General features: G+C 34.5%; 1 protein-coding gene across 8 annotated transcripts in view; it reads right to left on the bottom strand.

The window, feature by feature from the left end:
• Positions 1-23,633, bottom strand: part of NFIB (nuclear factor I/B) — a 246,666-nt gene that overhangs the window by 25,090 nt on the left and 197,943 nt on the right. For 3 of the 8 annotated variants that reach the window (XM_008579231.1, XM_008579235.1, XM_008579232.1), the window contains exons 7-10: positions 14,770-14,904; positions 10,824-11,008; positions 6,637-6,802; positions 3,434-3,516 (exon numbers count right to left, since the gene is read on the bottom strand). In XM_008579231.1, coding sequence (XP_008577453.1) covers positions 3,434-3,516; positions 6,637-6,802; positions 10,824-11,008; positions 14,770-14,904 — 569 coding nt within the window. The remainder of the gene's footprint in view (positions 1-3,433; positions 3,517-6,636; positions 6,803-10,823; positions 11,009-14,769; positions 14,905-23,633) is intronic. The other 5 variants (XM_008579238.1, XM_008579239.1, XM_008579234.1 and 2 more) reach the window with 4 other exon arrangements.

Below are 23,633 nucleotides of genomic sequence, written 5' to 3'. Positions count from 1 at the left end.
ACCACACCATCTTCCAATAGAGGTTAAAGAAGGATGAAGCTCCAGTTGAAGTTCTGATTTAGGGATCTACCCCATGCCAACAGTGAATGTATTAACTAAGCCAATAATCCCAAAGACAGACCTTTAACAGTACTCAAGATTGTGTCAGGAGATAAAAGAAAATTCTAAAGTCAAGCCCTGATCAGCCAGCATGAGCTGATTATTATGAGTAATTAGAGGGGATTGTTTTTAATGGCAAATTATCAACTGGTTTACACGAATCTTTTTGAAATATTCCTCATGATCATGTGATTTTATTTTTTAGGTTGAAATTAAATATCATATTTACCATGGTAGGTGAAACTCTAATGTCAGAAAAACTAGGATTTCAAGGCAGTTAGCAACCAATATTAATCAGTAATAACCATTATAAAAAGGAGCACAAATAATAACACGTAAATGAATACTTCTAGTATTCATTCAGATTTGTCAGTATGAATGTATTACTCTTACAGGTAAAGAGTTAATTTTAATATTTTCCATCTCAGTTTAAGGATGCCAGCACACCTGTGTGTTAAAAATGACTATGTGAAAGTTGTACTGTAGTGTCATAAAGATTATTTATAAGATTATCAAAATTATTCAACAATTTAAAATTTATTGTTAACTCTAATTTATGTAGGCTATATTAAAGGTTTTTTTCTAAAGAAAAAACTGCACTCAACAATGCACATCAATACTTTTCATAACCCAAAAGGATAAATCTTTATAAAGAGGCCGCCATGAACTGAAAAAAGTACCTGGTGACAATATTTATTCTTAAGGGGTCATGTATATTAAAGGCTATGGGAATGTTTAAAAGAACTCTCTCGGACTAAAACCATTGCCTTTCTAATTTTGAATTTCTCCTAGCTAATATAAAATGATTGATTACCTTTATTTCATGTACCCCTTGATTTTCCTTTTCATTCATCATTGAGTGCTTTAAACCAAATGCATTTAGAACCTGCCACTAAAAGAGTGGTCTCTTTTAAATCTTTGTAAAGTAATGAAAGGACACAGTAAATCAATCTCATTTCTGCTGTAGGAAAAAATAACCTTTACTCTACTGAAGTCATTTAAACTAGTTCTGTCCCTCTGTTCTGGGATAGTAAACATAAACCTTCATCTCTCTGATTCTTTTAAAATTTGAAAAGATAAAAATAATAAGCTTTTAACTGGAGCCTTAGTTTAGTAATAGACAAAAAGAATATAATATGCAATTACAGTTATATTCTGCACACTTCAAAATTGTAGTTCATTATGAATTTGGCATATGGGGCTTCTTCAAACCAAAAAATAGCACTAACTCATTATATAGAGGACAAATTATCTGTCTGCATGGTATTCAAAAATTTTAACTATGTGAGATTTTTCTTCCAAGGATCAATATACATCACGTACTCAATAAGTATCAATCACATTTGACTGAACAAAACATACTCATATTACAAGTGGTCTTCACTCAATATTGTCCACTTAAATAACAACTGGATATCTTTGATGAAAAAAGTTTGTAGTTCTACTAGAACTCATATATATATATATATATATACATATCTATATATATATGTTTTTTTTCAGTTAAAATGTGCCCAGAACTCTGTCTACATTAAGATTCATATTTTCATGGTGATGCTAAGTTTTCTTGATTTATCTTTGGATATGTGAAAGGAGAAGTAACTTACAGTAATGGACTTCTGTGATCATAATTACATGAGGCTCCAATGTTAGTCATAAGTGGTAAGACAAAGCTGCCACGGGTTAGGGCAGGGGGAGAGGAAGATTGCTTCTAAATACACGGAATTGGATGTAATATTCTAAATGTGTTTGGGGCTAAAGGTTTAAATAATGAAGGCATGTTTTTACAAATTAAAAATTAACTGGAAATTAGAGATGTGTCATAAAGAATAAAACAAATCCCATAACAAAAATGTTTCTGAAAATGTGTAATGATATTTAAAAGAACAAGTTTCTAAACCTATAAATCCTACATATGTTAAAAAGACACAATGAACACTTACATTTGTCAAATAGAACCAATTATAGTAATTATCACACATTTCATATTACAGCAATTTCAGAGGTGAAAAAAGGCAACATTCCAGAGAATTATGTTGAAAAGCCAATGGCCGGCAAAACCACTAATTATTATTTGGTATTTTCATAACTGTATACAGATGTTTTCAGTTAGTTCTCACTCTTTTGCTTTGTTTTGTTTTGCTTTTTTAAAAACCTGGCAAAACGTCAAGTATCCTGAATAAGTTATCATCTTTATGATTTTTTCTGAACTCTGCATGTGGTGACCTTTAATATGTGCAGCCTGCCACCTTTGCCTGCAACTGGGAAGGACTCAGGACTTGAGAACTCCACAGGAAGCCCAGTTAAGGCAGGCCACGATAAGCATAAGCGAGGTGGACAGGTCTAGAATGAAATAGGTGGGCATAAGTGTCCGCTCAGGCTTACTACATGTGTAAAAACTCACATATGTGCACAGACAACTTACAAATGATGAGTAAAGTGGCTAATACCAGCTCCTTCTTATTTATTATAGCCTAATTTTCCCTATGGAATACTTTGCATACTGTTAACTTTAAACTGCTCTGCTGTCAAAACATGAGAACAGCAAACATATGCATCATAAAATATATTTAAATTCTGAGGTATTTAGAATTATTTCTATTATCTTGTAACTAGAATCATGGGATTTCTATAAGGGTATGGTCTATGCTTTTGACTATGGCTAATTTGTTTATAAGCCACCATTAATCCTGCGGTATATTTTCGCAGTTTGGGTAAACACTTCATTTGCATTAAATTTACAGCATTAATGAGATGTGAAATTTAAAATGCTACTTGAAACATAAATGATGTAAGAAAGAACCAAAAAAGTGTTTTATCACATCTGAAATCAGTAAACCAATTTAAACCTATTAAAATAGGAATGATGTGTCGCCTGAGGTTTTAGCTCCATAACTCATCTTGGACTAAAATACAAAAGTGAGGAGTAAAACATCTGGAAAATATGAGATCGCCCCAAAACACAAATTATGTACTGTTTCTACTCTCATTGGTTTTTGAATCAGTTTTCAGTTTTTGCCTTTGAAAGGTATCGGGTAGTCAGCACTCAATAGCCAAAAAGACAGAAAAATACTCTCAGGCTGAAACACTATTATTCACGCATATTATCAATATACTACAGAGATGGAAAAGGTCATGAGCCAATTTGAGAAATTCTGTTCAGAGAGGTGAGAAATAAAGAATAAATGAGAAAAATTTTGGAAAATGAAATGATTGATTTCGGTCTCAGAAGCCCCGTGAGCCCCGTTCTGAGTCCAGATCTAAGAGGCGACATGGAGAAAAGCACCAAAGCAAAAGCGTGGCTACACCATCACACCTGGGTGAACTTGCCCACCTGTTGCTGATGTAGGAAGGATGGGTCTCTTGGGCTTAGTCCCACATATCGATTGGCTTGAGATGTGCCTGAGGCTGTGTAGGCTGATTAAGGAAGAACAAAAACAAAGATAAAAATTGTGAACTATCAGAATGAACACCCTGTCCATGTACAAGAAACCCAGAGAAGTGGGATTTGCAACCAAAAAAAAAAAAAGTGTGTGTCCATTTCTCTTCTTTTCTGAGTGAATACCAAGTGATAGAAAAGAAACGGCAGTTGACTTTAAATCAACTACTTACACCCCCTAAAAAAATCTATCCAGTTAACCATGTCCCATACTTTGGTGTGGGTGTCTCACACTTACATGCTCCAGTTACAGTCTTGCAGGGGTGCCAAGGATTGGCTAAACAGAAGGGTCCTTTTCCTAGATGTACCTTTTTACCAGACAGAAGTTGTCTAGTAATGGAACAAGCAATGGTTCTAAATGTAAGAGCAGACTGAAAGTCTGTCAGAAAATAGTGACAGCTTTTAATGATGGGATTTAAGCAGATGTGCTTGATGATATCGGATGGAAACTGTCTTACTTAAAAGTCTTACTAAAAAAGAAAATCTAATATTACTAGCATGAAGGAGAAGCCTATTTTTATTGCCATGTAGAATGAATTAGCTCAGTATTTTATTTAACATGAAAATGACCTCAAGTCTGAAAGAAATGTTTTTGAAAAATGTTCTTTATTTTCCACAAGCACATACAAAAAATGTCAATTTCTTGTGATTGGTCCAGGAAGGAGTTGATGGTATCTTTTAAAACCTTAGTCACCAGGCAGTAAATATATATGGTGACTACTCCCTACATTGTTATGGTGTCATTTGCAAGTACTTTTTGTATAAGTGCGTTGTGGTACAGAATGAATTTTCCACAGAAAAGTTCTCTTTACTTCTAAAGATTTTTGTTTCCTTCCACAAGGAAAGGACTAACATATCTTCCCAGCACTAAGCAATCCCATGTCAGAATAAGCAGAACTAAATTTTTAACATATATTACATTTACAAATCTGAAGAAACCTACAATGTTTGGTTTAAAATCATCAGATTAATGAGGAATCCAGACACTAATTTCAAATAGGCTGACATTTAAAAATCAATATATTAATTCTGCCATGTTCATTTAAAGGACTGCAGGATTGATTCATTGAGGTTGGTTTTTAGGTCAACTTTTAAAAACAGTGAAGATGCTCACAATTCATCTTTTAATTGCTCCTGAATAAAGGGTCCATGTGAGGGCAGTCATAAACAAATAGTGGCCCCTACTCAGTCTCCAGGACTCTGGAATTTAACACTCAGCATGGACAACCAGCCAGTGAAGAGCCTGACCCTCCAGAGGCAGTACTGCATCTATGCTGCTCTTTATTTTCAACCATGAGAAAGAGGTTTCCTTAGCCTCTGTGCTTTCTTTAACCTTATTAACTTATCAATTCAATGACTTATCAGTGGTGCCTGGGGAGCTGGAGCTATAAATTTGTTTATAGGAAAGAAAAACTACTCACTATATTTCTTTTATGTAGGAGTGGAAAATGGACTGATGCACCCATCTTTATACAACCAAGATATTCCTTTTGAATATTTTGTAATTTTACTAGTCAAATCAGATCTCTTTTTGAACAACCTGTATGTGAGTATAAAAAAAATTCATTAACAAACAGGCTGAAGTTACTCCCATAAGTGAGCTGTAATCATTTGGGTCTGATCCTCCCCTGAATCTTATATATTAATGTTGCCATAAGGGTAGACACCAGAAGTTTCTAGAACTTGGTTTTGATAATTTCTCCTGCGACAGTCTTTCAACTACTTTTTAAAAAAAATCTTTATTTTCTATGTGCTTTTATTTAAATTGCTGACATTTTTTGTTCAATGATGCCAAGACATCCATTTCAAAAATTTGTACATAGTGTTTTAGTGACTGTAATGTACATAACAAAATTTTAGAACAAAATAATTTTTAGTTTTTCCTGACTGGTCTCATTCATCTGTGCATTCAGGGAAGTGTTCACTAGTGTATGATTCTCTACCAAAAAACTGGTTACTAGGCATTGATGATTATTAATGGGTGTTACAAGCCTACAGATTTATTAGTTTATGGGGCTCAGGAATTTTGAGAAAGAAATGCCAAATTAACTGTACACTCAAAGTAGTGTTTGTTTTTCTTGTAGGGTCCCTCCCTAGACTTTCAGAAGCCATTAAAAAAGAGCATCTTTCCAATGGCTGAGAAAAAGCCAGTGGTGCCTCTGATTATCTCTGAATTTCACATGGGAATTTCCAGAGCATGAGGATTTTTCTTGCTCTAGGAAAGAAAAATAAATGGTTTGAATTTAAAATATATGTATAACTGGTGTGGTGCATGTTAATTCCTCCTGACCTGATCTTTATCCCACTTTATCAATCTGTGCATACCAGCTCCAGTTCTAAAAAGCTGGTAGTCTGGGTGAAACCGATTGAAAACTAATTCCTTGTACACTTCTGAGTATTCTATATGAAACAAAGGAATAATCTGGCTTACTGTTATGGGCTATGTAAGTTCAGTGGTTAAGTCACAAATATTTAAAATCTTGTGGCCATGCTAAAAAAACACAGTATCTGATATACCATGATAGGCAAAATAATCAAAAGAATTTTTAAAAATTTGCAGATAATGAAAGTGCAGGTAGATTACATGTGCCTAATACTAAGCTTTGAAATGTTCTCGCCTGCACCCAACACTGTGTGACTGTTTCTAACAAAGACATAACCTACAGTAATGTAAACATACAATTATCTTACAGAGGCACTGATTCAGCTTGCCTCGTGAAGGGGCTTGATTTCTATAGGAATACTACAATAAGTAACAATTATCTGATCTCTCTTTCGTTGATATAAAAACCTTGTATACTGAGTTATGTTATTCAGTGCAATTTCCATGTATACCTGGAACGAGCAGGCATGGCTTATTTTTGTTTTACCTGTTTACTCAAACAAGCAAGCTTCTCCCTTTTCAAATATGATGCACTGACTGAAATTTGATAAGAGAGAGCATGTAATAGGGCCACATACATGCCTGCTAGCTCCACTTAAATGAGAAATCTCCATCTGGTCGATTAGCTGGAAAAGTTGCCGTGTTTTCCACCTTGGATCAGATATCCAATGGCACCTTTTGATGGACATTTCTCATTTCCTACAGAAATACTTACTGGTTGCTGTAGGTGAAGCTGCCTCACCTTCAGTGGATGTAGTGATGGGTTTAGTATCTGTCATGGTCAAGGTCACAGGTCGCACTGCACTGGGATGGGGAGAGGGTGCCAAGACAGGAGTGAAATGGCCAGGCACTTTCCCTACTACTTGACCACTGCTGTTAGGCTACAAAACAAAAACAGAATGCCGGGTGAAACGATCTAAAAGGTAGTCATCTTGTACAACAGCTCCACTCAGCACCCGCGGCCACGCGGACCCTGCACACTGTGCAAACTGCCGCACAGGCCCTCTCAAGTCTGCGTGGGAGGCCAGTCAACGGTTAGTAGTGATAAGAAGCAGCAGCATTTAAAAGGTTTTCATGTTCAGAGTACTTCAAATAGATTATCTATCTTTACAACACCCCTGAGAGCCAGGTAGACACAATCCTTTCACTTAGTAGGCCAGAAAACTCAAGTGGAGACCTAAACGTTTCGCCGAGGCTGAAATGCATTTCCTGACTGAGTGAGCTAGAATTAGAAAGCAGTGCTTCCTTATTCTCTGCTCTTCATTTTCTACAGGGATTCGGTCCGCCTTTCAGAACACAATTCTCACCTCAGTGATGATGTCCCTGAATCAAGGGGCACAAGAACATCTAGGAGATCAAGCGTGTCAAACTCTATCATTTCCATCATTTACCATCAAGGCCCACCACCCTCCTGCATACAAAAACTAGCTCTCTGTCCCACCCAAGTATGCTCAGATGTGCACATCAGGCAATTTAGAGTCTAAGATCCCCACTCCACTTTCGGTGATTTACTAAAACAAGCAGATAGAATGACACTGAAAGCATCTGAAATTTCAGATCCATACAATGATATAAAGTGCTGAACTAGGTCTGACCTTACACCTACAGATAAAAGATTTCCAAAGTAAATTAAAATGTTCTGAAGCAAACCAGAGGACAATCAAATGCACAGTGTTATTTGAGTTACTCTTCCATTGTTGTGCATAGAGAGCTACACAAAACATATATTGTTGACATTTGTGGGAATTAACTGAGAAAATCCCTTGGGCAATGACATAAAAGATATTATTATCTGAGTTTTAGCCCCTGGGTGCAAAAAATAGTCTCTGTGGTAGGAGACAAAATCCTAAGGGTACGCTGTTTGAAGAAATACTGGAATATATTTTTCTAGACAGAGAATGCTATTTTTGATTACACTCATGTTGAAATTCTCCATTGTATGGTGTTCCTAACAACTTGCTAGGAGGTTATTCTCTACAAATATGTAGTCTTTATCATCTGAATTGTTAAAAGTAAAGAAAACAATGAGGCAGAATGTTGATCTAAATACCTGCACATAAATTACAAGTAGACATTTCTTTAGAGAAAAAGATGAACAGCCAATAACACTTAAATATTGTGGCTTAGAGACATGAACTAAATCTTTGGTTAGGTTCCTCAGAGGCTGCATTATTTATGTTATAAAGAAAATGAACTTCTTGAATATCCTGACTATTTATCATGGGTAATTTTAAGTATTTAACTTTATGTCAGGAAAATTGACCAGAGTTTTCCTCTACGGAAACCTATGGGAGAGTTATATCTTTAAACTAATTTTATTCAAAATATTCCATTGAATAGCATGACTGTCTCACTATAATTGGTGCAGCAGTAATGCAATTAATCTCCAAATTGCTGTGGGGAGGAAAAGGCATCTCCATTGCTTAACTTGACAATCAAAATCAGTGCCGTGCTGGAGAACACTGGGAAGATACAATTGACTATAGGTGAATGGTGAATGAGTACTTATTTTTTTCCATTTCTAGAGCTAAAAAGTTGAATACCAAGAGTTCTATTTTGAAATGCATATTAATTGGTTTTGACTTAAAGTTAAAAATCAAAGCAGATATAATGTTCCTAAAAAAACCCAATTCTTCAGTTTACAATAAAGACCGATTTTTCCTTTCAAAGGAAAAGTTTGTTTTCTGGTTATTTAAACATTGCAAATGACTTCTTTACATATCTTTCTCAAAAAGAAGGAAGGTCTCATTTTATCATTGGTGGTACATTCAGTGGTAAAAGTGTTTCTGTATACAGTGTTCACCAAAACAGTTTGATAGTATCTACCCAGAACAGAAACAATATGACAATAATTTCAAGGAAGTGCTGCCACTGAATATATTACCCTGTCCATTCTTCTAACTTTGTCTACTGTAATTGAGTCAACATGAACCGACAGGCATTTCTCTCACTTAGAAATAATAAAAGTGACAAGGAATGCTGTCCCAAGCCCATGCAGACAACTTTTTCTGAAAGTCAGGGTCAGAAGAATGGGAGGGTTTTCTACTTCATTTTTCTACTAGTTTCAACAGATGAAACTACACTATAAATCCTCTATTTTTTAGGTCTGTTAACAGAAGAACTTTCATACACTAGATATGAAAAAGAGAGATGTTTTAGCTGAAGATGAGGTTAAACAGCATGAAGAAAGGATTATCCTACTTAGTATTAGTACATTGCTCCTATTACACAAAATCCGGAGAGAGTTTTTTGTTTTGTTTTGTTTTGATTTTTGTTTTAATTGAGATGAGAATAAGACGCTTCTCTTAGAAGCTGGATCTAAACCTTGAAAATGTGAAGAACAACTGAGAGCAATATAGGAAGATTATCACCTAATATTGAAATATACGTAAAGTGAGCACTGAATAATTAAAGAAATGCGTAACACTAAGGGCCTGATTTTAATTTGCATAATTTTTCCCCTAACAGTGCCTAATTAAGACATCAGTTTAAAAAAAAAAATCCAATGGAACTCTAAGATTTTCCACACTGAATTAATGTTAAGGACTTTTAATGGATGTCTTAATTAGACTTTGTTATTCATGGAAATTCTACACAAATTAAAATCAGACCTTGTGTTCACTGCTCCCAGCTGAGTCTAGCTAAAAGCTCTATGGAACTGAGACTTTTGAATCCATGCTATGACAGCAAATTTTATTTCTAAACTGATATACTATGGTCTCACTCTTTTAAGTTGTTGTTAGTATTACAGTCATTAAAAGTGCTACACCATTTAAATATTTTTTCTAAAATACAAATAATAAGTTTAATTTCAAATTCAAAATTCAATACTTTGCTTAATATATGGACTTATAAGTAAGGGTAACTTTGTAAGTAACCCAAAGTGTGCTGGATATGTTGTTACTAAAAATAAAACATTCAAAAAGGACCATTTTGCTTCATTTTAACAAATTAAGACCAGAGGGTTTCTCTAACCTTTCTTTAATTGATATGCACATACTCTTTACTAGCATTTTAGTAACTTAACAGTAGTAATGATAGAAAGTTTGTGAAAATTCCCTAAAGCATCAGAAGGTATAATAAGGAGTGGAAAGCAGTCTTGGAGGTAAAACAGCAAAGCTAAATACCAGACCATAAAATTATAATTACATTACGGATTTTGGATATCACAATTATTGATAGACCCAGTTTTTGCACAAAAACTATCTACTTGGAAAACCCTCACATACCAAATCCCTCTGAAGGGAACTCTCCATAGAAGAAACCACATGTCTAGGGAGTGAGAACTGCACATGAGTCACTACACTTATGCAATGAATCCCTAAAACCACTGCACGATGTTTACAAAAAAAAAAAAAAAAGACGTTTCTGGTAATGTCACTCATTATTAAATGTAAGTCATGTCTCTGCAAAGAATATTCAAGTAGTCATCAAACACTGAAAATGTTTACATTACCCAGGCTTATTTTAATACCTAATAGCTGGTCTATAAATACAACTTTAAGTTCTTTTGGGTGTGTTTATTTTAGCACATACCTTGTTCCTGCCTGAAATAAGCACTTTGTCTCTGTGTCAAACCAGGTATTTCAGAGGTGTGAATTCCAGCTCAGAGTTTTTTTGTCAATGCACTTTCTGCATAAACTTCCCTTCAGTCAATGAAAATCCAAAAACATTAAACCAAAAACATCTTCACAAATGTACCCCTTTGGGGCAACATGCTTCCTACCTGTCATTCAGCCACCTTTAAATAAAAACTTATTGAGTCACCAAGAAACTTCCTGAAGATGGATCTCAAGGCTTGATGTTCTGCCAGACATACTGTCTGACTTAACCTTCATGTCTTAGAGTTAGACCTGTCCCAGCTCCCTCAGGCTCTAATCTTATTTTCTCTCTTATTTTTACCTGGCTGGTTTGTGGACTGGATGGGTCATAAGAAGGTACATAGTTCTTCAGAGTATCCTGAGGATTCAGGTGAGGAGGATATCTGATTGTTGGATGAGAAAAGTAGCTCGATGGGGCTGGAGGAAGGATAGCTTGTGTTGGAAATGGCAACGGTGAGGGTGGAGGTGGAGTTCGAGTTGAGATGACTGCAGAAGATAGAAAAGGAAAAGTTGACTCGTCAGCTGTTTCCTCACTGCTCCATTTGATCGTAAAGAATGCTGCGAAATTAGAAACCAGTGGCCATTCATCTTTCTCCATGATTTAACCAAGCTCTCCTGCAATAACTGTTAAGCATGGAGAGATAAAACCCTACTCTAAGAACTAACAATCTTGCTTTCTAGATCCACGAATAATTAAAAAAAAGAAGTTTCTCTTTCATAGGTTATGCTAATTTTTGATAAAACATTTCTTTGAGTATAGTTATTTCCCATCAAAAACATATCACTTAATTATAAAGTCTTTGTCTCATAAGTCCAGACCAAGTCACAGCATTAATAAGAGAACAGGAGACCCACAAATTTTCTACCAAAATTCAAAAGAGAAATGTAATCCAATTTCAAATAAATCATTTCCCTATACATCCTAGCTGGCAGTTGTTTAGAAGCGAAGCCAATAACTAATATGCAATAATCTCATATCATGAATAATCACCTGTTCATTGTATAAATGCTCATGAATATTCGAACCAAGGGCCTGTGAACTCTTTCTCCTAATTAAAATGTTCCTTTCAAAACCAATAGCTACAACTATTTTTTTCCTATTCTAACTTTCACTATATGTAGCTTAAAAGATATTGTTTAGATAAGACCAAGAATAAAAGCCACAGAAATGCAAATTCAAACTTTCATACTGGTAGGTATATTAACTTCTCCATAAATCACATATTTTATAATAATTTTATAAAGGGAAATACAATACAAAACACATGCAACATAGACAAATATTTAATTTTACTGTAACTTTCCAACATTATTATAATAATTTATTGTTTAGTTTTTGACACATAATTCTTAAGTTTGAAAGATGAGGAAAGAATATAATTGTATGAGCTTTATCTCTATAATGCTGAAGGAACTAATCATGTAAATACAAATTAAATGTACCAACTAATATATGTAGGAGTGAAGAATAAATGTCTGTTTCTATTTAATATCTTGATCCAAATCACAGGAAATCACAAATGATATATGTTTAATGTTTTACGAGACAACTTAGCAAACAATATGAAAAATAAATTCTTTCCATGACCTATTAAAAAAATCATCTGGAATGACTTATCTCCAACTTTGTAATTATGTGGGAAAATAAAACTTTTTAAGGGATATTGCTTATCTGCCCCAAAGATAACTTTTTCAGAAAATACAAGAAATTAAGAATGTATATCATAGAAGAATCATAAATTCAATTTTATAGTTGTACTTTGCTCCCTGAATGACCGGGCATTGTTTCTTAGAATCCTCTACATTGTTATTACGATGCAGATTCTGGGCCTAACCATAGACCTATGGGATCAGGACTTCCAGGGATGAGGCACCAGAATGCGCATTTTAAACTAGTGCCTCATGTAATCCTCCCACACACTGAAGTCTGAGCCTTCTCCATCAAAGGGATGCATTTCAGAGAACCGAGTGTTTCTTAAAACTCCTTGTTGAAGTTTTACTTTGCTTAAGAAGTATACGCATTTGAAAGTATAATTTAAGGAAATACAAACATCTAAAAATTGGGCACCATTTTACTTAGTGTCTAAGTGCTCGTAATTGCAGCTCAATTTAGCCATGTCTTTGCTCGCATCTGCCCACAAACTCTTGATGGATATATATGTAGTTCCACCTTGGGTCCTGTGAGTTTTGAGATCAATTTGGCCTTAGTAATTCTAGAAGAGATCTCTTTTCAACTTAACTGGCAAAAATCAAATCTGAACTCAAATCTCTGGGCGACCTGGTACTGTGCTTGCATGAGCTGTAGCTGGCTTCATATAACTGGGTAGAATGTCATATATCAAGCCAAAAGAAAAATGGCTACCTTATCAATAAACATCTTTCTACTCTCTTAAAAAAAGAAAAGCAAAATACAAGACAAGAAATATTTTCCTTCATTATAAAAGAATACTTATGTACATAATACATATTTCTTGCCTACATTACTGCAAAGATTTCCTAATTGTCTTCTTTCCTTCAGTCTTTCTCTTTCCCATACATCCTTTACAGTTCTATAAGAATGGCTTTTTAAAAACACCATTATAATTGTGTAACTTCTCTGCTAAAAATCTTTCAATGGCTTCCTAGTGCTTCCAGAATGAAGTCCGCACAACTTCACAGATACATATGTCCTCATCCTCTTCAGGACCTAGTCCTGGTGACTCCTTTGACCTCATCTCTGACCACATTAAGAGACCAGTGGATCCTTGGATATACGGCAGTTCCTTGCTGCAATGACCTCTACTGCACCGATATGTGCTGTTGCTTCTGCCTGAAACACTTTTCTTCCTAGCTTGTTCCTTCTTGTGGTGAATTCACCCTTCAAACTTTAGTTCATAACACCTCTCTTCCAAGCATCTACTCCTCCTCCCAGTATCCAGTCCTGTTCAGATTAGATGCCTACCTGCAACGTGGTCCCCCCATCTTACCACTATATCATGAGCTTGGTAAAGGCAGACACTGTCTTTCATGGCCATCGTGCCTACCACAGGCCTTAATACATTAGATATTAAACTAATATCTGATAAAGAACCAAGGTGGAAGGCTTATCTAGGACTCTCATGTTTCATTATATAAAAATATATGGATTAATTTTTTTAATGTTAGAAATATGAATATTTTAATCAGGTGTCATAATAAATAAATGATTTGACTTCTAAGTTAATTTTTCCAAAATATTCAACATTACAAATCTATGAAGTAATTACTGATTTTTTTTCACCTATCTCAGTAGTACAAACAATAAATGTACAAATTCTTATACCACATTTAATTTGTGTATTTCTCTCTTAATTTCATTTTTTTAAAGAAACCAATAAAGGCCAGGTATTTTTTAAGTATAACAACAATAAATATCAACATACACTTATTACCAAAGCTAAGGACTTTATTTTAACACGTTACATCCTTTTAGTAAAGATTTAAAAACTTATAGCCTAACTATAAATTTAAAGCAATAAGAGTGTCACTATAAACATATCCATATACAAAACTTTCTCCACCTAAAATTCAATCTACTCCTCTCTAGGACTGAAGAGTAATAGGTAGAAAGTATATACTATTTATAATTAATTGTATCTCTTTTTTATTTTTTGAAAGAGAATTTAATATTAGTCATTAGTTAAAGTACAAATATGAAATATTGGATCTTTTTCCTATTTAAATAAAGATATTAAACATAATACCAAGTGTACTAGCCCAAAACATGTGTGCATATAAAACAGCTGTTAAAGTACCTCTTTTTTTTTCTGATTAATTTCACTCCTATATAAGTAAATATTGATTTGTGTACAAAAAATAACATCTACAGAAATACAGTCTGTATATCTTAATGCCTTTGGAAATACTCTAACCTCAGCAACATACTTGAAATTCCATCTTTCCCTTAGTAAAATATATAGAATTAGGACCAATCCTGAAGCTACAGTTACTATAACTATGTATCCCAAACATTGTAAGTTCTTGTGATCATTATCTTTCCAATAAAGGCAATTTAAAAATACATATATAAACATTATTTAATTGTGTGACTCTGAAAATCTTTTCTTACAACTTGATAAGAAAATTTTTTTTATCAGATTGTGACCCTCTCCCTTTTGGTTGAGAAAATATGGTCACCACAGCTATAATTATAAACTTCTGCTCCATCCCTGGGGGGTTGGCCCTGCAGACAAGAGGGAGGCTTCTCCTCTATGCTTGAAACTCCTCACCACTGTGTGCAACTCCAGGTATTCCGGGATGATGGTGCTGGGGGAAAGTGCTCAATCTTGGGGAAGAATCCTGTGGAGATGTAGAGCTGAACAATGGCTTCTCAGGCTTCTTCATAGTAGTCGGAGAAGACATATCTGCACAGGAAGAGGGGAAAATCCAAGCTGTATGAAATTCTTAATTGATAAACTTCATGTCAACATAATGAGATCTCATTCACTAACGTTTCAGTATTTTTGTACTTTGGCTCTTTTACAAACTATATACTGAGGGTCAAAGCCCCAGTAAGGTTGGAGTTTTGAAATATCTTTCAGAAACAATCTCCCTTCAAGCTAACTGAAGACTTCATTAAAATTATCATCAGAATTACTCTTTTTACTAAATAAATCTTGATCTTTTAGAAAACTAAATATCATGTTTCCCTTAGCCTCTTGGTTCACATAAAGGTCTTCTTTACCACAGCATTTCATTCTTAGAGTCATATGATTCAGGCTTGTCTCCTGCCCTAGTACAAATGTGAAAAACAACCCTTAGGTATGCTGGTAAGTATATCATTGATTTAACCTCTTTTATGGAAAACTCATTCACTTGTTTAGCAAAAAATGCATTCCTTAATTTGCTCCTTCTGCAAATATTTATTGTGGTCCTCTATTTGCCAGATGCGAGGATGCTAAGAAAAATAAAAAGTAGTTCCTGCTGTAGGCATGCTCACTTTTGGTGAAGAGGAAAACGATAAGAAGAAAATGGCTGTCGACAGTCTGAAGGGGGGTGAGTGTGTTGAGATCAGGGATGTTGTGGCATTTGCTGCTACGTCCCAGCCTCTGGGGCAGGACAGGGATCAGCTCAGCCTACCCAGGTTAGATAGGCATCCCCCAAGGGTGCCATTTTTAAACTGTGGCTGGGGATGACACTCCAGAGAGGAAATGTTCAGTGTGGCGTTATAAGATATGCAAGTAGTTCAGGTCATCTGTGGAGTGGTGGGTAGAGATGAAGCAGCAAACAGTCGGCAGGACCCGCAAGATGAAGGGCCACGGGCTTCCTGCACAAATGTCGGAATGCTGACCCTCGTGGGAAAATGTTATTGATGGGCAAAATATGATCACAAATGCCATTTAGAGCAATTCCTCCAGAAACTAAATAGAGGATGGATTAGCCAAAATGGAGACAGAAATCATGGAGGCCACTTAAGAAGACAGACAAATACATGCATTCCAAAAATATTTTATTGAAGGCCTAATTTATGCCAGACACTGCACTAGTTGCTGGGGACACAATGGTGAGTTGGATTCACTTTGACATTCTATAAAGCTTGAAATCTAGCGAGGGGATAAGGACAAGTAAAAAAGAATTACAAAACAGTGAAAAATGTGCTGTGATAGGAGAAGTATTCAGGGCTTCACTCACTGACTCGCTCATTCTCTAAGTATTTAGTACTGTCAAAAGATAGATCATGAGAGCCTGAAATAAGAGTGGGAATAGAGTTAATGTAACAGATACTTAAATATAATTCACCAAATTAAATTAATAACTTATGTGTAAGGTCATCAGTTTAGGTGACTAAGAGATTGTACCAAGCAGTTAGTTGGAATACAAAATTCAGAAGGAAACTGGTTGGTGGGAGAGATGTGCCTTGGTGTCTTAAATATAATTCACCAAATTAAATTAATAACTTATGTGTAAGGTCATCAGTTTAGGTGACGAAGAGATTGTACCAAGCAGTTAGTTGGAATACGAAATTCAGAAGGAAACTGGTTGGTGGGAGAGATGTGCCTTGGTGTTAACATCTTGAATTAGTAATGTTGATATTTACGGAGGTTTATAAATTTATAGTAAAGTGTTCTAAGAATGATACGAGCTACAAAATTTGTATTTTTATTATCAAGAATTTTAAATATATACACAAGTAGACAGAATAGTAATGGCTTCTCATGTATCCATCCCCCACTTCAGCAGTTATCAACTCATAGCTACTTATTTCATCTTTACTCCCATCTACACATCTTCCCCCTTTATTACTTTGAAGCAAATCCAAGAGATCATATAATTTCATCTCTAAATATTACAGCATGTATCTCTAAAAGAAAAAAAAACTTTATTAAAAGAAAAAAAAACAAATCTTATCACACATTAAAAATATGTACAATTTGCATTTTTAATTAGAAATGTTTTTTTGTCCTACAACAAGCAAATGGAAAGGACATGCCTGGGTGGGTGGGGGGAGAGGGAGGAGGGAGGGAGGTTTCGGTGATGGGCCACAGTAATCAACCACATTGTATATTGACAAAATAAAAAAATAATAAAAAAAAAAGAAATGTTTTTTTGAAATAAAAAAAGTCTTCATGGTGCTATTAGTATAAGAAACTAGTTATCATTATGATTTATCATTGTTAAAATTACCTAAGCTCTGGTAAAAGTCTCCAATAAAATTAAATATGTGTTTTCAGCATGCAGGCACTTGAAGAATGGATATGCCACTGTAAAGACAGTAGACATCAGTCTACAAAAAAATGACAGGGTGTGTCTCCAGCCATGAGCTACAATTTGTGACTACCTGGGTGTCACTAGCCTATGAGAACTCTGATGAGTTGAAGAACCATTTCTTTATATCTTTCTCAAAAAGAAAAAAACAAAAGAAATTGTTCATAAAACCATAGCAATTAATGCCACTACGAAAAAAGAAAGAAAAATTTTAAACCAAGGTTTAAAAAAAATAGACAAAGGAAGCTCATTTCAGCTAAGTAATCTTCAAACTGCCAAAAATAATACTTAATTTTTCTTAAGAGCTATGTGATTTCAAAAGGTAATACTACAAATGTAGTTTTTTGCCTACTGGAAATTAAATTATAGACATATAGATCACTAGAGGTGGAAAGAACCTCTATTCCATCCCTTCTGTCACAGATGATGCAATGTTTCCATTCCAAATTTTTAATTAAATGTTAATTTATAGAAAAGAAACTGGTAACTTTCTATTGACATTCTTATGACTTACCCGTTTAAATATAAATTTCAAATAAAATGAATCTGTGTAAGTCAGTTTCTGAAAACTCCATAGTATAAATAATAAAGCATAAATATACATCATTTAAAAACAATGAAATGTGACCAGACCTTGGGAAGCAAAATAGTGTCATTATTACAATTATGTCATTTCTGGAGAAGAAGATCAATTCAGGTAACTGCAACTACTGTTAACTGTATCAGAATTTTCATTAAATGCAGCCAAATTCACATGAGTCCCTTTTTGTAAAGGGCATATAAACCAAGAGTATACGGAAGTTCAAAAATATAGGTAATTATGTGATTTTTAAGAAATAAAGCCTTTGCATTTTCTAAGCCAAAATGACACAATGGGCTTTACTGAGTAATTAGAATGGGTCCATTTATTTTTCTGGTTCTCTTTTAGCCATGCACCTAATAATAATGGTACCTACATGCTGGGAACACACAGAGGATTATAGAGGCCAACACAGCAGAAACAGAATAAAATTCACTGTTCAAGTTGTAAAGGGGACCACAAACTATCTATTCCTTAAACAAGAAAAGTAACTTATGATAGTAAAAATATAAATGGGAAGGTCCACTGGCCAAAATGAAAAAATTTGCTTTAGAAAAAGGTAGGTAGTATTAGAATAGCATTAGAATGTAGGCTTAATTGCCTTTGTTTTTCCCATCAAATGAAATTAATTCTGGGCCCATTAATCAATAACTATATACTGCTATACAGCATGTAGAAGGTGCCATGCTAAGTACTTAGGGAGACACAAGTATTCACTAAGTGAATCCCTCTCAACAAAAAACTCAACTTTCTGGACTGAAGGGGAAATAAAATGTCAATTATCTGGGGGAAGTAGGTAGGGGTAGAGTTTCTAGCTATTACATTTTAATCATGAACCAAACTAGTATTGTTTTGATTTTAACTTTATTTTGAGTGTCTGTAGTCTAATAGACTTCACACCAAGCTGAAAAATGATATCGTTTCTATTTTTCATGCACCCATATGCCAGAGAAAAAAGAAGTTTGAAGAATAAATATATAGCAAAGATGGTTTAGAATGACCTTTCTGTGAAGAAAAACAAACGTCATGCTCTTCACAATCTACTGTCCCTCAAGCAGGAAGAATAATACGTAAAAGGATTAAGTTTAAAATGCGTTGAATAATAATAAAGCTGAATGATGCATAAATATATAATGAGCTGAATAATAGTGCATAAGTTGCATAATAAAATGAAGAAGTTGAAGAGAGAAGCAAGATGGTAAGAAAAGGGTTCGCTGATAATTCTGCTAATAAGAAGGCAGGAGGAGTTGGTGACTGACGAGAAAAAAACAAAGGCCAATGCAGGCTTGAAATTAAACAAAGAAATTTCAGTTTGATTTAGAAAGTAACAATTTATGAGTGGATTAATTTTATAAGGGAAAAACTTTCCAAAAACTTGATTTTTTTTCTGTTCTCCTAGCTTCCACCTGCTCCTTTTCACTTGTACCTGGTTGAATCAAGGATTTCCTTCCTAGCCTCCTCCTTCAAGCCTTCCTCACCATGATTCATTATAAAGACAATACTTGGAATCATAACCTCCAAACAGTACCTTTCTCACTTTAAGATTTACCACGGTACGACATTTTTATGTAATTTTTTCCTTTGTCATTCCTTTTTATTTAAACTTTAGCTAAGCCAATTTGCTATGATTTCCTTGGGGGCCAAGAGGAATGCATTTCTAACTCTGTGCCATTCCTTGCATATGACATTCTTTTGGGTTACAAAATTATGTATTTCTGCCCCCTTATTCTACCTACAGAGCAATATTGTATCCATTGAACAAAGCTGATTAATTTTCTTCTTAAGTAATCCTTCCCGGAAAATTTTGAGGTCTAGATTTCATTAATGATCCTCTGTTTGTATCTCATATCACTTGATGGCTTTTCCATTATTATTATGTCTGCTTGTTCTATGCATTGCATATGCATTTTTTAAAAGTTGACTAATGGCCTACGTCCTACCAAAGATGATTTTATCCAAGACACAAAAGATATGCAGGCATGCCATTTGGGAAGAAAATGAAAAAAAAAAATCCAAGGTTGAAAGAAAGTAGAAGAGGTAAAGCAGGTGCTGTGTCTATGCTGCTTATTTTACAATCTCTTGCATCTTAAAGAAGCTGTATAGTAGAATGATAACTAGTAGTGTAGGATGACCAAAATAATCATAGCCAGTATAACTTAAAATGCATGTTCCATGAATAGATATCACCAGACAGAAGGTAACTGAAGGTACAGCAAAACGAAAACCAAAATCAATCACTGAGTTCCTAATAAGGATGAGAAACTATGACTATGAATAAGGTTTAAGATGCTAAACAATACCACCTGGTTCCTATCCTGGTGATGCCTACAGTTCGGCAGAGAGGGCAGATATTAAAGACAAAAAATCATTAAATAATTGCAATCACAATAATATTGGATTGTATAAAGGATTTTTCTTAATGACAGAAGATGAGAGAATAATTTTTAAAAAAGAAAAGATTCACATTGATGGTGTTATTCTTCAGTGTCTACACCCACGTTTAGATTTATAATTGGACAATTAGTCATGGCTTTAGAAACTATTTGTGTAGTTAAATACATAATAAAAGATCACCATGTAAGAAGTTCAAGCAGGCTACCGATAAAGTTGGTTCATTTAAACTTAAGTACATCTTTAAATAAGTATTTTGCAAAATCAAATTATCATATAATTTTACTGGCCATACTATAATTTTTTTTGGCACTGTAATGTATATACATCCGAAGCCCTAATGTGTCATTCTTTACACAGCATCACTTCAAAGAGATAAAGGCTTAAGCAAATAAAGAGTTAGATCAACTCATCTCCCAACAAGGTAATTTCATCTACAAAGGAAGAGAGTTGCTGTGAAACACAGCGTGTGTACCCGACTCATCGGCAGCTTGCACAAATGGCGCTCCAGATGTATATCTGTTCAAGTCAGCCCAAGGCAACAATTTTGATCAATTCTAATGTGATAAAATGCTGCAGGGAAAGTGTGCAGAAACGTGTTTGCGTCAGCCCTTAATTAAACTGTTGTTCACTTCCAAAGAACCTTAGGAAACACTAATGAGACATGAGTTTTGGCAATTTCTTCATCAAAGCAAAGACCCCTTCCTCAGTCTGTAGCAGCCTGTCATCCAAGTCGCTCCTGGGATAAATGTCACATGGCACTCCAATCAGTTAGCCACCTGTTAGCAGAACTTCACTGAAGTCAACTAGTGATCTAGGGCAAGCTCAAACAGCCACCTTAACACCTGCCTGTCTGGGACACCTGCTCCTTTTGCACATATAGTACAGCAATATGTTAGCTTTTCCAATATATTTAAGTAGATTAAGGTTACAAATCGCATTTCTATGGCCTACATAGAAAACATATTTTCTTTAAAAAAAATTCCTGTTCTTCCCTATAATAGCACTTATGGTTTGTAACCATTTCAAATTAATTATGTAAGACCACGCAAGAATTCTTGAATTTCTAGAAGCTATTACTTCCAGCATACCATAGCACTAAATTAAAATATATTAACTGTGCCAGTCCTATGATTTAGAAAAACATATTTCTATCAGTTAACAAAGAAAAAAATTGTCTCAAAATGTTTTAAAAATCCAGTTCTTTTACATATTCCTAAGTTGTTTTCCTTATTTACACGCTATTCTTGTAAACAAGTCTAAATGAACTCTACAGTTACAAGTCACCATTTACAGGCTTCTCTTATTTCCCAGTATTTAACACTGAAGTATGTATTATTGCTACGTGCTTAAAAAACTATAATCATTGTTTAAAATATCTTCTTTATTTTTTAAATTATCAAATTGCTGAACATTTCACAGAAACTTTTTTTTCCCTTTTCTTTTCTTATTTTATTTGTTTATTTATTTTCAGAGGAAAACTCAAGGTGCAATACAAAGAGTTAGGAAACTTCTGTTAACTTTGACCCTCTGGTAGGATACAAACCAGAGTGTGATACAGACCAAAAACTGAAAGCTTATATGTGGAAACATTTAGCTTAAAGACAACCCAATGACCAGAATTTAACAAAATAATATTATATTGACAAGTGTTACTAAGTTGATACCTGCTCATAGTTTTCCAGGTTTCTTTATTTTTAAGACTTTTATAGGTTTTAAACTTTTACAGATTTTTTAGAACAGTTTCATCAGATTACAAAAACTCTGGACATTGAAATTCTCTTCACAGACCAAACTCATTGCGGGATGAAGGCAAAGGTGGCCAACACACCCATTACTCCATTGAAACTCTGTCAAGCAACACACAGCACTGAAAGTGAAAAATGAGTTTCAGTTAAACTAGGGGCATTTCTGCTTTCCATTAAAAGGTTGGGTGGAAGCTGGAAGACAAGATGAAAAAGAAATAACCTATCTGCATAAAGTAATAATACTATTTAATATAAATGAGAGGTACCAATCACATGTATGGGATGAATTCTGGAGCCGAAATCTGATATTTTGACTTCAGGTCGCAAATCCAGAGTCAGTCCTGAAACAAGTAAAAAGCTTGGGCTCTGTGCCCAGAGGACAAGAAGGCAGAGAAAATGATCTGCCAGCTGAATGCTAAAAGAGACCATGGTTTGTTGAGACCAAAAAGAGACCAAATGCTCTGTTTCCACCTTGGGATAAATAGGATGGAAGAGAGGAAAGTCTACAAGTTATTTACAACTGTATAAATGTTATGTAAAATATGACAATTATTAAGGCTAGATGGGGGAAGCATCTTGCCTGCCTGTTACTTAAGATCCCAGCCCAAAGCTTAGATGTATTTATTTCTAGTGGTTTCCTTATGGAGAATGACATTGATCTTTACTTTAACAAGTTTTACCTATAGGTGAGGGAGTGTATCCTAGAAAAGGAAGAAAAGAGAGACCAAATAGGCTATGCCTTTACTTGAAAGCTTTACACAATCTTTCAGATACCATCCGAATTCCTCTATTTCCTTCACAGTAAAATGGAGCTACCCTGGCTCAAGAGGAAAAAGATGCGGTATGATCCCTGATGGTTTAAATGAAATATAAACGAAAAAAAGAGGCACATGGGTAGAATCACAAGGCCATAGAGACTGCTCTATATATACATTTCAGAAGACATGCTTCAAAATTGCTTACAGAACCATGTGCTATACTTAAATTATTATGGATATGACAGTAGAGTTAAGCCGCTCATGCACTGCTGGTGGGAATGTAAACTGATGAAACCTTTCTGGATTCTATGCCAGTATTTACCAAAAGCCCTATAAATAAAAAGCCTTAGGAAGATTTAACTCAGTAATTCATGGTACAAATGCATTTATTCCTTTAACAAAACTTCATTGAGCCTCTATTTGGTGACTTGGTGCCAGGCAGTATGCTAGGGACCAGGGACAGAGAAAAGAAGTGGACAGGAATGAACAAATTAGATAAGGCACAAAGATTAATATGCAATGATGTTCACTGTATATTTATTTATGATATAAAAACTCAGAAACTACCTAAACATTCATGAGCAAAGTAGACATTTAAAAATTTATGATATAGTCAGAGTGACATATTATGCAGCCATTATAATGTGAAAATTGAAAGGGTAAAATGTCATTATGAGCAAAAGACAAAAAAGAAAATAATTTACAAAATAGCATAATATCATATAAATCCAATTTAGTGTAAAAATACATACACAGAAATAGAATACATAGAAAATACAGAGAAAAATACATAGAAAAACAGATTGACACATATTACAGTCAAATATGAATAGGAGTTATCTCTATGTGATGAGATTAAAGGTGATTTTTATTTTCTTTTTTACATTTTATAGTTTGTTTTTCCAGATTCC

Source organism: Galeopterus variegatus, unplaced genomic scaffold (assembly GCF_000696425.1).
Source record: "Galeopterus variegatus unplaced genomic scaffold, G_variegatus-3.0.2 Scaffold1840, whole genome shotgun sequence".
Taxonomy (NCBI): Eukaryota; Metazoa; Chordata; class Mammalia; order Dermoptera; family Cynocephalidae; genus Galeopterus; species Galeopterus variegatus.
The sequence above is the reverse complement of the archived record's forward strand: the minus strand, read 5'-3'. Positions and strand labels throughout refer to the sequence as shown.